Genomic DNA, 15,820 nt, shown 5'->3' on the forward strand with positions numbered 1-15,820 from the left:
GGTGGTTTGGTCCAAGTCTTTTTACAAACCAGCTGGTCAGGCCTGACGTTTGACTGGAGTTGAGTTAGACAGGAATTTTGTCAAGATACCTCCGATATATTGCCAACTATTAATTAAAAACACCAAGGGATTTGCATCAACTCATGCACGCCCAGCAGACGAGACACCTGGCTTAACGTCCGTCCGAGGGACGGCGCACTTTGTAATGCAACGCCCTGCCTCTTGAAGCACCACTCCTACAGTTTGCAGTCGGGCCAAGAATCAAATCCAAACTAGACGGCTCAAAGGAAGGTGGGCTACATCTGCGCCATCCTGCCATACCTTGAGAGATGTCTATCTTGTATTTATCTTGTAAGCCTTATTAATTATCTTTCCTCTTTACACCAAAGGTCGAATCTTGGACCTGAAGACTGGCACCGTGAAGAAAGAGGGTCAGCAAGCTGCCATGCGGATGTCCATGGGCTCACGGCGTTCGTTTATCTGCCGTTTGCGGTAAAAATAGCAACTGATAAAATAGGTGTGATGATTATTTTGAAACCTTTGCCTCTTGGTGGGTTTGTGAGCTGTTCCTCTTTGCTGTTCGGGGAAGGAAACTCCGAGTCTCAGTCTGATTCTTCATTGCCTGCAGGTGTGGCAATGCCCCTGTCGACCACCTAGCTGGTAGCCGACTTTGTCATCTCCGCCTCAGGTGAGATGTGGACAAGGTTTCGTTTTCTATATGTTTCAGTTTTCCTCCAAAGGTTCCCTTCCAAAATTCATTGCAGACAATTGGCAGAACATGCGACTTTCATATTCACTGCTCAAAATGTGTGTAAGATAATAATTAGACTTTTGAATAAATGTATGATGAGGCACATCTGGTATTGATGTTTTTTTGTTGCCCTTTAATGCGTTATCGTGCAAAAAGTCAGTCAATCAGTCACATGATCCGATACACAGATATTGGTAATGCACATAATATAAGTAAAAATAATGTTGATTGTTCTTTGCCATTTGAATCTGAGCATTTTATGACATTTTGTTTTGTAAACTCACTCCAAGGCAACACGTACACTTCCCATTCCTATTTCTTATGTTCTTGACTTCAGGAATAGTTTGGGTGCAGTGAAGGAAGGAGAGGTGCAGTATGTGGTGGTGCATTGTACTGGTTACATCAAAGCGTGGCCACCAACTGGTACGTGTACGTGCTTTGTGCTTGTTGGTCATTCGCTTGGCTGATTAATCTAATTTTGGACACGAGAGATACAAATTTGCTTGCATAAAATGCCATCCATATCTCACCTGTTAAAGCTACCTGACCTCTTCTTTGTAGTGCTGTATTCACCTAGCCATAAAGATGTTCGCCTGCTTCCGGGAGATAAAATACCAACTCTCAAAGTGCGTAACAAGGGAATAGCTAAATAATGGATGAAGATTAATTATCTGTATAATTACCAGAGTGGTGTCAAAGCCACCCAATGCTCGCCTGTTTATACATTTATCGTTTTAAAAAGACTAGTCTAATGATATTTTTTATGAAGCATTGCAGTGAAGTCTGATCCAAATAATTTTAAAGCAATATATGTGTTTGTATATTGTAATCAGTAAAAAAATAGTGTGGTAGATAAAAACATTAGAAAGGAAATAACTTGCACCAAAAACTTTAACATTTTCACGCTCACGCTGACGCTCACGCCGGGGGTATCGCTATAGCTCTCTGTTCTTTGAACAGGCGAGCTAAAAACAAAAAAATCATGGTGAAGCCAACCATCGTGAAGCCTCGGTCAACCCACGTGACAATACGGTATGTCTCTTAATTACGTGCTGTTTGAACATCAATTGCACTATCACGACGTCTATTTTATTACGTACTATTGGAATGTACCTGTTGTACCTTCAGACTGCCTGAGACCCCTTGACCCTTTAGACATTGTAGACCCCTTTACACCCTCAAAACTATTTGAACATGCCCTTTAACCTTTTTAGACCACTTGGCTCTTTCAACATCCTTGTACCCCTGAGACCCATAAACCCCTTTCAGAACCGTTAGACCCCTTCAGACAGCTTTGACCCCTTATAACTTTAAGCCCTGAAGACACTTAACTACTATTGGAACATACCCTTTAGACCTTGTAAGATAATTTAGATACTTGTGACCCTTACACTCGTTAGACTCCCATAGACCCCTTTAAACCACTTTAGACCCAAACTGCTATTGCAACATACCATTTAGACCTTCAGAATCCTTAAGACACTTCAACCGCTTTGACGCTTTCGACTTTTACACCCTTTCGGCCTCCTAGACCCGTTAGACCCCCGCCCTCTTACTTTCGAGGCACCGCGCTCAAACATCTAGTTTTCTTGCAATAAACAGACTATACCTTTTTCAGCAGGTAATGTGCAAATTCCACCCACCAAATGGGTGGGTACTCTGCTAGTCAGTAATAATGGAAAAGAATCAATTTAATCCGCATTCGTTTTTCCTGGATACAGGATCAACGTCGATGGCTAACTAATGGTGAAAAATCTTTTTGTGTGTATTGCTGTTTATTATAACTCTTATTCGAGAAAAATCAGCACTTTGGACGGATCTCTCCGTAATGAATTGCAGCACATTGCTCGCATTTTGCAGTCCATTGTCACTGATAAAGCCAGATGGGGTTTTAAATACAAGTTTGTTTCATCGCCGCCTTGATATCACATCGCTTTATTTCTCTCTCACCATTTTTTTATGCATTTAACTTTACCTCTCATGTTGCACAGGGAATCATTTTTGGTTTATCAGTTTTATCGATATCAAACCCCCACTTTAGTTGGTCAGTGTGTTGGGACTTGAAAAAGCATTAAAAAAAACAAGAGATGATACAAAGATAAGGATCCTCTTCTTTATTGTGGCATTTCTCTGAGTTGTTGGTCTATGATGTGAAGTTAGCTGTTCTCAGCCAGCCTCGAACCCTTATGGTCAGTTGCTGCAGTTCTTGCCATCCTTCCTCTAGTCTAGGCAATGTATGGGCAGTCTTGTGTAAGCATCATCTGCAGTCTGGGGGAGGACACATATCACAGTCAGGTGAGTCGGCAAGGATCTCGGAGAACATGTTATGATGGAATCTGCCAACACCCGTTCGGAGCCGGTTAATACGACACCATTCCTTCTTAGGCAGATCACAGCCTAAGAATGCCTTAGTGGAATGGCAGGTGTTGTAGATGACCACTGCATTTGTATGTACGCCATTGCTTCATCGACTACGTGTGTTTGCTCAGGCTTGACGGCTGCTTGACTTGTGATGACTGCTTGTCTAATGTGATGTGGATGGATGCCCGTAAGGACTGGGAGGTGACATGCTACCTGAAGTTTTTCCTGCTACTTTCTTTGCATGCTACCTGAAACACAAGAAACACAAGGAATTTTGACACAGGTGGAGGCCATTCAGCCGATCATGCCTGCGCCACATCAACACCACACTAATTTATCAACACAAGATCAAAAGAAGAAATGCAAAATGTTTTTTTTTTTGTAAATAGTGTTTTTTTGTGTGTTTTTGTAGATATATCTATACATTTTTTCTTTTTCATTTCCCAGGGGAGGGGACATGGGCTTGGTTAAAAAAACGCACATCAACCACACAACACCCTTCGACGAGACCCCCACCAATCGCACTCCGTACACACGCACACAATCACCCATCAAAGCTCAAGCTCCCAAAAAGTCCTGCCAACATCCCAACACCCCTCTATCTCCATAACTTCCAGTTACCTATCTAATTCCAATTTAAACTTATCTACTCTTTATGCTGCCACTGCCTTTCCAGGGACATCATTCCACGCATTAACTGCTCTCTGAGGAAAAGACCCTGCCTTACGACCATCTTAACTCTAAGTCTATGCGATAATCAATACTTTCCTGAATCTGATCACCACCTGCTCTGCTATCCACCTTACCTCCAAGCTTTGTGCCATCTGCCAATTTGGAAAGCCTACTTTTCAACCCACTATCCAAATCATTGATGTAAATAATGAATACCAATGGTCTGAGTACTGATCCCTGAGGTACCCCACAACTTGCATCCTCCCAGCAAGAAATCCTCCCACTCACAGCCACTCTTTTCTTCCTTTCATTAAGCCAGTGTCAGGTCAAGCCAGATTAGATCTGTGGCTTGCTTCAGGCACCGTGTAAACCTGTACTAACCTGTTTCATGGTCGGGTTGTCGACAACTAAACCGTTTCCCCCACCAGGTTTTCTGGTGAGGAGGGTGTATGGATCTGGACACCCAGCAGAATTAAAAACAAAACCTGTCAAAGGGCAGAGGAGCTTCTTGTGAGCCAACGGCCATCCATATCTAGCACCCAACTCTCTGCGGACGTCCTCCTGCAGTTGGGTGACTTTTTTTTTGCACGCTGTCTGGCCACCATAGGATTTGCACTCCGGTCACCTTAAAACCGTTCACTCCACAAAACATACGAAATGCGCAAAGAAAACTGAAAACCCTCCTGTGCTGCAGCCCTTCGCAGGACAGCTCACCGGATGATGGGATTGGGGCAAAGCCTTCGAGACCCCCACTCTTTGATGATAGATGGAAAAACATGGGTTAACCTTCCTGGGTTGGATTGTGGTAGTGTGTTTCAGGGTGGCGCTGAGGTGTCATCCACCAGACGGCAGTCTCCTTGGGTTAACCTGAGGTGGTCCCTTTAGGTGTGTGCCTGGAATGTCCTATCCCTAAGAGAGGATGATCACCTGTCTCTGTTATCATCTGAGCTCAAGTGTTTGAACATCGGTATTGCAGAACTCTCTGAGGTTCGGAGACCGGATAGTGGCGAGATCATGGCGGGTGGTTACACCTACTATTGGTGTTGTCACTCTGATGGTTACCATGTCCAAGGTGTTGCTGTAGCTGTGTCCAATAAGCTGACTCAAATGATAATTGAGGTAACACCGGTCAACGAGCGTATTATGAGACTAAGGATTCATCACTCCTTGGGTGTCATTTCCCTGGTCTCTGTAAATGCTCTGACTGAGGTGAGTGATCTCACCGTGAAGGACGTGTTCTATGCCATGCTCGAGTCTGTGGTTGATCAGTGCCCCAGGCGAGATACTCTTCTAGTCTTGCGGGATTTTATTGCATCGACTGGAACTGATCGGGGTGGTTATGAGACATGTGTTGGTCCCCATGGGTCTGGAACTGTGAACCAGAATAGCACTAAGTTCCTTGACTTTGCAAGAAGTCATGGACTAAGGGTGGCTGGCTTATGGTTTCGGCACCCACAGGCTCATCGCTGGACTTAGTATTCCAACGCTGGCAGTGTGGCAAAGGAGATTGACCATGTGCTCATTGATGGTCACTGAAGGATGATCCAGAACTGCAGGGTCTACCAGAATGCTCAGTTCATCAATACTGCCCACAGGCTTTTTGCAGCATCTTTGAAGCTGTAGCTTAACTCCGGAAGAGTGGTACCATCCCACCCTAGGCTGGATGTTGGCAAGCTCAAGGATGATATGGTAGCTGAGGAGTTTGCGAACAGGCTGAGTGGGGATTTGGGGGGTGTGGGTTCTTTGGCGGATCCTGAAGAGTTGTGGAGTGCCTTCAACACCACCATCCTTGATGTTTCCGGTTGATGTCTTCGAACTCAGCATCGGGCAAAGAATTTTGTCTGTCAAGGGACACTGGATACCATTGACCAGAGTTGCAGGGCTAAGCTTAGTGGCAGAGCTGAGCTGTTCAGGGAATTGAGGCAAAAAACTGCACATGCGCTGAGGGTGGATAAGGAGGCCTATGTGCAAGGAATCTATGAGGGTAGTGCATCACCTGTGGTCAAGTGATTCTCATACTGCTTACAGGGGAATTCGCGCATTGGTCACCGCTTCATTGCTCGTGGCAGTCTTGATTGTGTTGTGCAAGCGCTCACATTTGGGATCCCTTCCAGGAATATGTACTTTCCGATGGCCAAGAGGGATGCATCTCTTAGAAACAGCCATGATAGATGGCAAAAGTCAGCATTGCTGGTGTCAACATCCTCATTTAGGAGCAGGGAGGGAGTCTCCTCCTTTTGTTGTTAGATCATACACATCTCCCAATCAGCTTTTCTGAAGTTCCAGCACTTAAAAAGTGAGGTAAGAGTGGGAGCAACTAGGGAAGCATATTTGATGAGAACCAGGCAGTGGTGAGAGTTTTGTGAAACATTCCAACACAATCCCTTGAGGGGTGGGTGAGGGGTTACCTTTCCATTAGGTCTGATCAGTGTTGGTGTGGGTATCCCAGCAACTTAAGTTGAAAGTCGTAAGTTCTCGTCTGTCACAAAGCAACTGGAGATCAGATTTGGAGGCCGAAACACGCAAGGTTTCACCATCAGTTGATGAGTAGTTACTGTTTCACCCAATTGAGTGTGTGGGCAGTTGAATGAGTACTGGAGATGTACTCGCTCACTGAAAATAAGTGTTGGAGAGGCAACTAGGGGTAGACCCTTGCTGTGGAGTGGGAGTGGGATGGCTTGTACACGTTGGAAACACGAGCAGCACTCGCTTCCTATGGGAGCAGCCAGAGGGTTATGTTATTTTCCTTATTCAAATGTGTAATTCAAAATACCTCTCCAAAATACTTCTCACTGTCTTATTCAAAACATCTCCCTCCACTGGAAAATGTCGTGACAGAGACACTATTGTAAAGGATGGGGACTTGTAATGCCCTCTCTCAACTGAAGCGGTATTACACAATACAAATTTACATGGAGAATTTGCGTCCCCCCCAACCCCCACCCCCGACAAAAATATAAACACCTCTATACATGAATTGGGGTCATGCTGATCTTCTGTATCAAGTCTGTATGTAATCGGTCTAGAACTGTAGGAGTAGCGCGACAAAAAAAAACACACACCAGTCCGTAAATTGCAGCAAGGATAAGGATTCAGGTCCTGAACACAGATTGTGTGCCACTGGAGTTCAGCATCGGGCTGTGATATATACATAACGTTGATGTCAGTGATGGGAGACGTCACATAGTTTGCCAGGCCGTGTTGTCTACTGGGGGTGAAAGCAGCCAGTTGGTAGCCTGAGAGAGTAGCTCTACTTTCATCCCATGTGTGAACTTCTTTGAGAAGGATGATGAGCACATGAGATGAAGCTATTTTAAGCAGCACTTCCTTTTTAGCTGGAGTCAGTCCCTCCACATTCAGTTTGAGAATACAAGGAGCACAGGCATTCATGTTACCACAGTCACAGAATGGTGTGAATATATCACAATCACAAAGAGTATCATGTAGAAAAATATCATATTTTGATTCATATCGTAATGTAGGTTTCAACTCAGAGAATGTCACGATGACAACCTATTGGTCAACTAAAAGCATTTCAGGGTGAACCAGGAGGAGGTCAGTTGTCATGTCACTGAAAAAGATAAGGATGTGAGAGAGAAGAGGAGAGGAGAGCAGAGGGAAAATTCCTATGTAATGTAACAAACCTCTTGTGTACAAAGCATTGTGCAAATTTGGATTTTATTCAAATAGATAAAAATACCATTTTTGTTTCTTTTCAAAATAAATCCGAAGTTTGCTTGGGATGTTCTGTGACTACACAATCTTATCAGATCATCTTTTTGAAATTTATATCCAAAGCATTTCCACCCATTTTACTTTGGGAACAATTGTTCCTATTTTTGGACCATGTGAAATATGACAACAGTCTTAACTCAGTAATGTGCTGTACACAATGGGATTTTTTTTTTGTATACACTGTCGAGGCTCGTAGTGGTGCAACACAGCATGGATTCACTTGTTGTGCAAAGTAATGAATTATTTATGAGCTTAAATCAAATATAGTCCTAGAATTCAATGTCAAATCATCAATTTCTAAATCAAATACTCTCTCTCCAAATGGACCTTATGGCATCCTCGTCCCACCCCCTGTCTACTTTCTAAACAATCATCTTGAGAAAGTTGTCATTCAAACTCCTGGGTCTCACTATCAACGATGATCTTTCTTGGGCAAATCACATTTCAAATTGGCCTCCCACGCCAGCTGCCGACTGGGCATCCTCCATCGTGTGAAGTCCTTCCTTGGCACACCTGAACTATCCACCGACAAGACTCTCTTCCCTCTGGGCTGACACCTCTGCATCACACCTTGCTTAACTTGACGTCATGGAAACCAAGGCATTCAAAATCATTGGAATCTCCCGTGATGAAGCCTTGAGGAACTCAAGCCTGGACAGGAAGAGGGGATGAGATAATTCCATTAAGGACCACACGTTGGCTGCAACAGGAGAGGAAGTCTGCAAGCCATAAGTGGAGATGGCCTTGGATACCAGAAGAAGACAGTTTGGCGAGCATGGCAGGGTTCCAGACCGTGTCAAAAGCACGCGATATATCTCGGGATATGGCTCTGATTTCATGTCTGGCATTGAGGAACTCCATCCATTTTTAGGAAAGCAGGAGCAGCAGGTCCATGAAAGACTGACCTGGTCTGAATCCAAATTGATGATCAGAAATCAGGCCATTGGAGAAGAGAAAGGATTTAATGCCGGAAGTGATGATGGATTCCATAACCTTGTTGATGATTGGGAGAAGGCTGATTGTTCTGTATTTGCAGGGATCTGTTTTTGCACCTTTTTTAATGCAGAGCGGTTATGTTTGCTGATTTCCAAGCAGATGGCAGATGACCTTCAGCAAATGAGAGGGTGAGCAAGAGCAGCAGAGCAGGTTTTTAGGGCACATGGGCTGATGCCATCTGGATGGGTTGCAGAATCAGAGTCGAGGTTTGACAGCAAGCTCTCGACCTTGTCAGGACAAAAGGACAGAGTCCAGGAACAGTTGGGTGCGACTGGGTAAGGTGGGTACAGAAAGCGATGGGGTTGGGACACAAGACTTAGAAGCAAACGCAGAGTTGAGACATTCAGCCTTTTCACGTGCAGTTTCAGCTGTGCGGCTCTTTGAGGTAAGGGAGGGAATGGAGGGGGAACATACACCAGAAACGGACTTAACTTGATGCCACAAGGATTTGAAGGAGGGAGACAGGTTTGAGAGTTCAGACTTGAGCTTAGAAAGATGTTGTTTTCTGGCTCTCCTCAGGGTAGACACACACTTATTCCGAGCTTTGTGGAAGGAACTGAGATTACCTTTCGTTGGATTTGCCTTCCATGAGGCGAAGGAAAGTTGTTTCAGGACAACTGCCTCACCACGAGCTTCAGTGTACTGTGGGTGGGAGGAAGGGTAGGACAACTGAAGATGAGATGGGATAAATCTGTGCATGAGAGAGAGCAAATTTCTTTGAAAGAATTCCCAGGATGAGTTGATGTCGGAGAAAGTAGTGATAGGAGACCAGTCGAGAAGTTTGACAGCTGCTTGAAGTCCCTGCTAGTCGGCTTGAGTGAAATGCCAGACTCGATGGCACTGAGGCTTGACTTTGTATTCAAAAATATTGCACTGCAGTATTTGATTGAAGGTCTTATAGTTGTCTTAAAAGAACAATCATAACTTTCATCGATTTATAACAAATTGTTCTTTTGCTCATCTTATTTAAGTACTCCAACTATTTAACATCCACAATTAATCCCAACTTATTTTGGGGGTGGGAGTGGGGAGTTGGTCCAAAGGTTGGCCCAAGTCTTTTCACAGACCTGCTGTTCAGGTTTTGTTCACCTGGAGTTGATTCGGATGGATGTGAATTTAAAAATTGTTCTGGGTGTTGGCAATGGGTCACATACTCTTCAAGAAAGACACTACTATTTTTGCTATCCACCTGCAAAATACCAGTCTGACAGTTTATAGTCGGATTTGGGATCAATCTTGGACTCTAAAGATTAATGGTAAGTATGCTACCTTGGCAAAGCTTTGCTTCTACCAGACAATTTTGTAATTATTATTCAAGTGTAAACAGTGGCTGTGTCATTGGTTGTTATCTCCATATGCAAGTTTCAGGGTGTGTGCACTTGTCTTTTATGATCTGAATATAACAGTGGGTGGCTGTGTGAGTGTGTGTACATTTGCGGTGGTGTTTTCTTGTTGCAGGAATTGGTGCAGCAGAAGATGAGGCAGAGGGCGCTGCAGGAAGTAAACTGTGCTTGGTGGCCATTGGAAGGCTTCAGGTAACCCACTTCCTCATTCCCTCGAGCTTTTATAAACCACGAGCAGAGTACCTGCATTTCGGGCGATCTTGTTCCAAGCATGCAACATGTTCTTACGATGCATACCTTTATTTGGGTGGTCATGCTGATACTATGTAGCAAGTATGGATGTAATCTGCCCAGAATTGTAGGAGGAGTAGCAGGACAAAAACATGCACACGCACACATGCACACACACACACACACCGGTCCGTGAATTGTAGCAAGGATTCATCCGCCACTTCTTCTAATGTACATTCTATCGATTTATGGATGGCTGTCGTTCCCTTGACCTCACCCAATTATGAGAGGATTTACAAGATATGTCATCCACCCCATTCCTGAGTTTATCTCTTTTGATTTCTGCACACACATTTTCAATAAATATATTCTCCGCCGTCGAATCTCCGCCCGCCGGCGTGCGGACAGCCCATTTTTAGCCGAATGGTGGCCGTTCGCCCACCGGACGGACAATTCAGTCACGACTTTCCGGAACAACGCCGAAAACCAGTCACGGGTGTGCTCCAAGCGCACACCACGGCCGAGTCAATATTCTACCCACGCGCGACAGGGTCAATCGCCGAATTGTCGATATACCTAATTATTTGTGCGGGCAGCCTACCGAGAGACCGTACCTCAGCGAGGTCTGCTTGGAAACGAACCGCTTAAGCGGTTCATTCCGTTCTGGGATAACCGAGCGGGGTATTATCGCGAGACCTCGCTGGACCCGATTCTTTTATCGGCTATCAAAAAGCCCGCTACCATTCCGAAATGCAATATGGCGTTTCAATGGGGAAAAATAACACGACAAACAGGTTCACATTCAAACAAGCACATTTATTATTTACACACGTACACAAACAATCAATAAATTGGTGAAACACGCATGTAGTTATACAGCCAAACACAATGCAAAGGAAAGAGCTAATACCGTCTATAACTAATCATATACAGTCACTTATACAGTTCTACTTGCGGACATGGCGCCACAACATTCACACAAATAAATGCAAGGGAAAGACCCCCTCAAAGACAAGCGGGTCAGACTGGACCCCTTTGGGTCTTTATGTCCAAGGAGCTTGGTTGACCGAAGGAACTCCAAGAGGCCGCCGCAGGCTACCTCCACCCTCGTGGTGACGTGCTTGGGCGTCCATCTTGGACCCTCTCCAGCTCCTCACCGACTGACTTCCACTCGCCTCTCCACTTGCTTCTCCTCGACGACCCACCATTCGGTTCTCCTCGACGACACACACTTCGCTGCGTTCAGTGCTCGCTTTTATCTCCACGGCCCTCGCCCTCCCCCTCGCCCCTCCCTTCCAGCACGCGCGCGAAGCTTCCAGCAACAGGGCGTTTTCCTCGGCGAATCGGGGTTTTTCGTTGAGTACTTCTGTAGGCGATCGTTGCTTCCTTTTCCGCACGTGTTTGCCGTTGGGGGGGGGGGGCAAGGGGTGGGGCCGTCGTCCGTTCTCCCCCGATGAGTGCCAGGCTTCTCGCAACCGTGCTGAGGTGGAAATGCGGTGGTGGTGTGGTTGGCGTAATGGTGGCGTGGCTGGCGTTTTGTGGTGGTCTTGGTGGTGTGGCTAGCGTTCGTGGTGGTCGTGAGGGTGGTGTGGCTGGTGTTTGTGGTGGTCGTGAGGGTGGTGTGGTTGGTCGGTAGTGGTTAAGGTGGTTGTTGTGAAGGCGGATGTTCATTGTCTGTGGGGATGTTGGCGGTTACATATATACATACGTATATATCAATATGTACATATATACTGTACATATATATTGATGAGAAGGTGGTTGTGGTGATCGTGGTTGTTGTGGTTGGTGGCGCCTTGTGGTGGTAATAATGGCGGTTGGTCCAAAATAACGATAGTAAAAGAAAAACGGCGAACTCAAAGATCACAGCCCGGGTGACACGAATAATACCCATTTGACAACGGTGGGGAAATCTAACTGAACACAGACTTATCGGCATAACTGAACTAAGGACCTATATGGTGTTCTGCGAATTTCCACAGCCGTAACAATATACTTCTTTTTTTGTTGTTTGGTTACAATGATATAAACGGTGTTTTCTCTTTTTTGATCAAGTCTAATTTGATAGTAACAGCTCAAATGTGAAAATCATCTTCCGAGTACAAAATTCCATGGAAAGCATCGTGTTTCGCAATTGTATTGGTATTGTTGTAAGATGAGATGTACAATAGTGAACTCCATGCTACAAGTCTGTCCTGGATGATCTAACCTAATTTTTCTCATTGAGTTGTCTGAAATCGTATCGTCCTATAGATGGCAACCTTTGGATTGGACGTAACCACACCCAACATAAATAAATAATTAGTTTATTACACAAGAATGTAATATATAACCACAACAATTTGAAAGGATATGCCCACGTCAGGCAAGCAGCGACACAAAGACTGCAGGTGAAGGTCGCCAATGAGAAGACTCTGCAACTGGAAGGGTTGGTGGTTGGAGAACACGTGACTGGCAGGAACAAACTGCACCATTGGCACAAAGCCACCTCTGTGTGCTTCTTTCCTTTCCCAACCTCTCTCTGTGGTCTCTTTCACACACTGTCCTGCTTTCTCTCATTCTGACTCACAGAGCAAGGTTTCCATCCGTCTCTGCTCCGAGGCTCTCCACCAATCACAGTCAGCACCACAAGACAAACCATATATCCGCTTTTAGGCCTTTGACCAATGCCAACCTTGGAAAATTTAATCTCTACCTCCATTGGCTATGCCCGGTGTTGGCTTAAGGAATGTAGTGGTGGGCTTTGGATCCTAGGGTCCTGAGTTCAAATCCCGCTCAGCTGTTGAATTAATACCAGGTGGGGTTAACTCGACCTGCCGTCCTTCCAGGGTCGGCAAAATGAGTGCCAGCATGCTGGTATACTGTGTCAGAGTGGCGACCCGTCCAGGATTGCGTTCAATAGCCAAGGAGACTGCTTAAGCAGCACCAATGCTCTGCACAGTGTATGGTCCCAATCTCTTCCTCCTCCTCCTCCATTGGCTCGTTATATAGGGTGATTTTTTTTATTCGAGAACCCTAAATAATTCCCATACACCAAAAACTATATCAATTAGGAACCTAATATTTTGCGTAAATGGAGCCTTATGTTACAGAACGATGTGACATGATCCACACAATTGATTACCTTCAATGAAGTGCTGAAAGTGTCCACCACCATGTTGCATGCACAAATTCATTCTTCGCAGAATGCTGACACAGATAGATAAAAAAATTAAATGAATAAAAAATAAATCGTTCTGTATTAGACACACATTTAACACATGATGAGAAGTAATAAAACTACACGTGGATATAAACTGTATTGTCGGCTTCTTTCGTGTCAAACGGCAATGTGTAACTGGAGGTTGTTGCAACACCAAGGGAAGGTCTTTTTGCAGCAGTGCATCTTTGGCTTTTTTCAAGTCTCACCACATTAAACTAATATCTTTGGGTGGGGATTGGAGGGGACTGTTGACACTTCGTCATACCTCCTGAGATTGGGTTTTGTGCATTTGCTTTTGACATTGCTGTTTTGTTTTTTCTCAGAGCTGGCATCTTTGGTTAAATATTGTTACGAATTTCGCCCGCCCAGCGTGCGATCGGCCACGTAACTCAAATCGCGACGCGTCGCCCACCAGAACGGACAATTCAGTCGTGACCCTCTTGGAACTACCGCCAAGGAGCTAGTCACGGGTGGGGGTTTAACCTCACCACAACCCAGTCCGCATTCTACCCGTGCGAAATAGGGTGAATCGCCGAAAGTCGATATACCTAAGTACTCGCACGGGTAACCTACCGAGGGGTTCTACCACGCCACAGGTCGACTCCGGACACGAACCGCTTAAGCGGCTCGTTCCGTGCTACTGAAATAACCGAGCGGAGTTATCGTCGACCTTGACGGTTCAGATTGGTTACCGGGTGTTTTAAACCCACTATCAATCCCTTACATGATGCAAGAGGGAGATTCAACAAAGGAAAGGACAAAACGAAACGGGGGAACAGTTCAACAAGCAAGCACTTTATTTCACACACGTAAGCAGGCAAATAGGAACAAAAGCAGGCAAATAGCAACAAAGGAAAGCACTACGACCGAATAAAAGGCAATTATTTACAGCACAGTCACTTATACAGGTTTTACTTGTCGGACTGGCGCCACAAACACACATACAAAAGCCCGAAAAGAAAAGAAAAGAAGTGACTTCCCTCATGGACTGTCGAGTCCTCCTCTCCTACTACCGTCAGCACGGTCGCGCTTGGTTCCGGCCTCCCACGCGGCCGGCGAACCCTCTCCGGCACCCCTCGTCCGGACGTGCAGGTCCACCACAGGCCGCACTGCGGCGCCCCCGTCCGCGTCTCCACCAACAGGCCGCGCCGGGCCACGAGCACGGGGACGAGAGAGGAGGAAGGGAGCGCTTTGGAGAGCGAGACCCAAGGAGAGAGACCGAGCCTTTTTGGAGAGAGGGCGAGAGAGATCGAGCCTTTTTGGAGAGAGCTACAGCCAACATGAGCCATGATCAGAGAGAGTGAGCCTCGCATCCGTTTGCCTTTTGTAAGGCGGGGCTCTGCCCTTCGCCGTGCGGGGCTCCGTCCCGTTCGCGGCTCCACCTCCCTTTGAGGCGTTTCCAGAAGGCTCTCGAAGGGGGGCGTGCCCCCACTCCGACCGCCTCACGTCGGGCCTCCACCAATGAGGAGGGAGTTGCCCTGCCCCCCCCTTCCCGTGCCAGCCTTGGCACCGCAGAGGGGTGCGCAAACCCGCGCACTAGCGCAGGGTTCTTTTTTGCCGTTGTCGTTGGTTGGTTTGAGGTTGTTGGATCCAAAATAACGATAGAGAAAGAAAAATGGCTAACTCAAAGCGTCGCAGCCCTGATGAATCACACATATCCCCCTAAACAACGGGTGTGGACTAACTTCACATGAACTTAGCGTCATAACTGATCTAAGGACCCTTTATGGTGTATTGCGAATTTCCACAGCCATAACAATATGTACATTTTTTTGAACATTATTGGGTCGCCGAAATAGGTGACCCTTATTGTCAGTAATTCTGTCTGTTTGTTTGGATGTTTGTTCGTTTGTCATCAGCATAATTGGTAGTAAACGTGGGCGGATTTTGACCAAACTCGGGTGGTAGGTACATCTTATGACCTCGTGCTTTGGAAATTGTGATGGTTGCTAGGGATGCTTTGGTTCCTTAGCAACAACCGAAAAACCTTCAAAATCGGTACTGTTCACGCGAAATCAATTCCGAAAGCCATTATCCCACGTATGGTTATGAAATTTGGCACGAATGATCTACAGGTGATGCTTTATCAAATATATTCCGGTTTTTGTGATATATGGAATACTTTACCCGCAGCGCCCCCTACAATTAGGGTATGCGCGAAAATTGGCGAAAATTGAAGGCCCCCAAGTGACCAGGTGAGTGCATCGATACGAATGAAACTTTGCAGGTTCATGGTACTCAATAGGTACTACAACTTTGCCTCAGGACATATTGACCGATTTCGCTTAGGTCAGGGGTCAAAGGTCAATTAGTGCAAAAATCGAAAATATGCGAGAGCTGGAGGTGCCTTCGTGCCAAAGGCTACTCCTCCTAGGGTTATGGTCGGATGGTCATGGAAATTCACACTAATCGTCTGGAATACATTGTGCACAAACGATCGAACCGGATTTTCGATTTAGATCTTTGTTCACCCACAGCACCTCCTCGAACTTTGGGGATTTCCTATTTCAAACCGCATTTTCGGTACTT

The 15,820-nt window shown here is 45.7% G+C and overlaps 1 protein-coding gene and 1 long non-coding RNA gene across 5 annotated transcripts in view; one reads left to right on the forward strand and one right to left on the reverse strand.

Annotated features, from left to right (window-relative positions):
- The window catches only part of LOC147021962 (aryl hydrocarbon receptor nuclear translocator 2-like), a 150,956-nt gene that overhangs the window by 59,573 nt on the left and 75,563 nt on the right, over positions 1 to 15,820 (forward strand). For all 4 annotated transcript variants that reach the window (XM_085892451.1, XM_085892450.1, XM_085892448.1 and 1 more), the window contains exons 7-10: positions 390 to 492; positions 629 to 688; positions 1,089 to 1,174; positions 9,974 to 10,050. In XM_085892451.1, the coding sequence (XP_085748577.1) occupies positions 390 to 492; positions 629 to 688; positions 1,089 to 1,174; positions 9,974 to 10,050 (326 nt within the window). The remainder of the gene's footprint in view (positions 1 to 389; positions 493 to 628; positions 689 to 1,088; positions 1,175 to 9,973; positions 10,051 to 15,820) is intronic.
- Positions 2,766 to 15,820, reverse strand: part of LOC147021963 (uncharacterized) — a 71,161-nt gene continuing 58,106 nt past the window's right edge. The window contains exons 2-3 of the long non-coding RNA XR_015061021.1: positions 13,214 to 13,278; positions 2,766 to 3,360 (exon numbers count right to left, since the gene is read on the reverse strand). This is a non-coding gene — a long non-coding RNA (uncharacterized LOC147021963). The remainder of the gene's footprint in view (positions 3,361 to 13,213; positions 13,279 to 15,820) is intronic.

Source organism: Eptatretus burgeri, chromosome 8, assembly GCF_056783735.1.
Source record: "Eptatretus burgeri isolate ZD-2024b chromosome 8, Ebu_testis_v1, whole genome shotgun sequence".
In the NCBI taxonomy this organism is placed as follows: domain Eukaryota; kingdom Metazoa; phylum Chordata; class Myxini; order Myxiniformes; family Myxinidae; genus Eptatretus; species Eptatretus burgeri.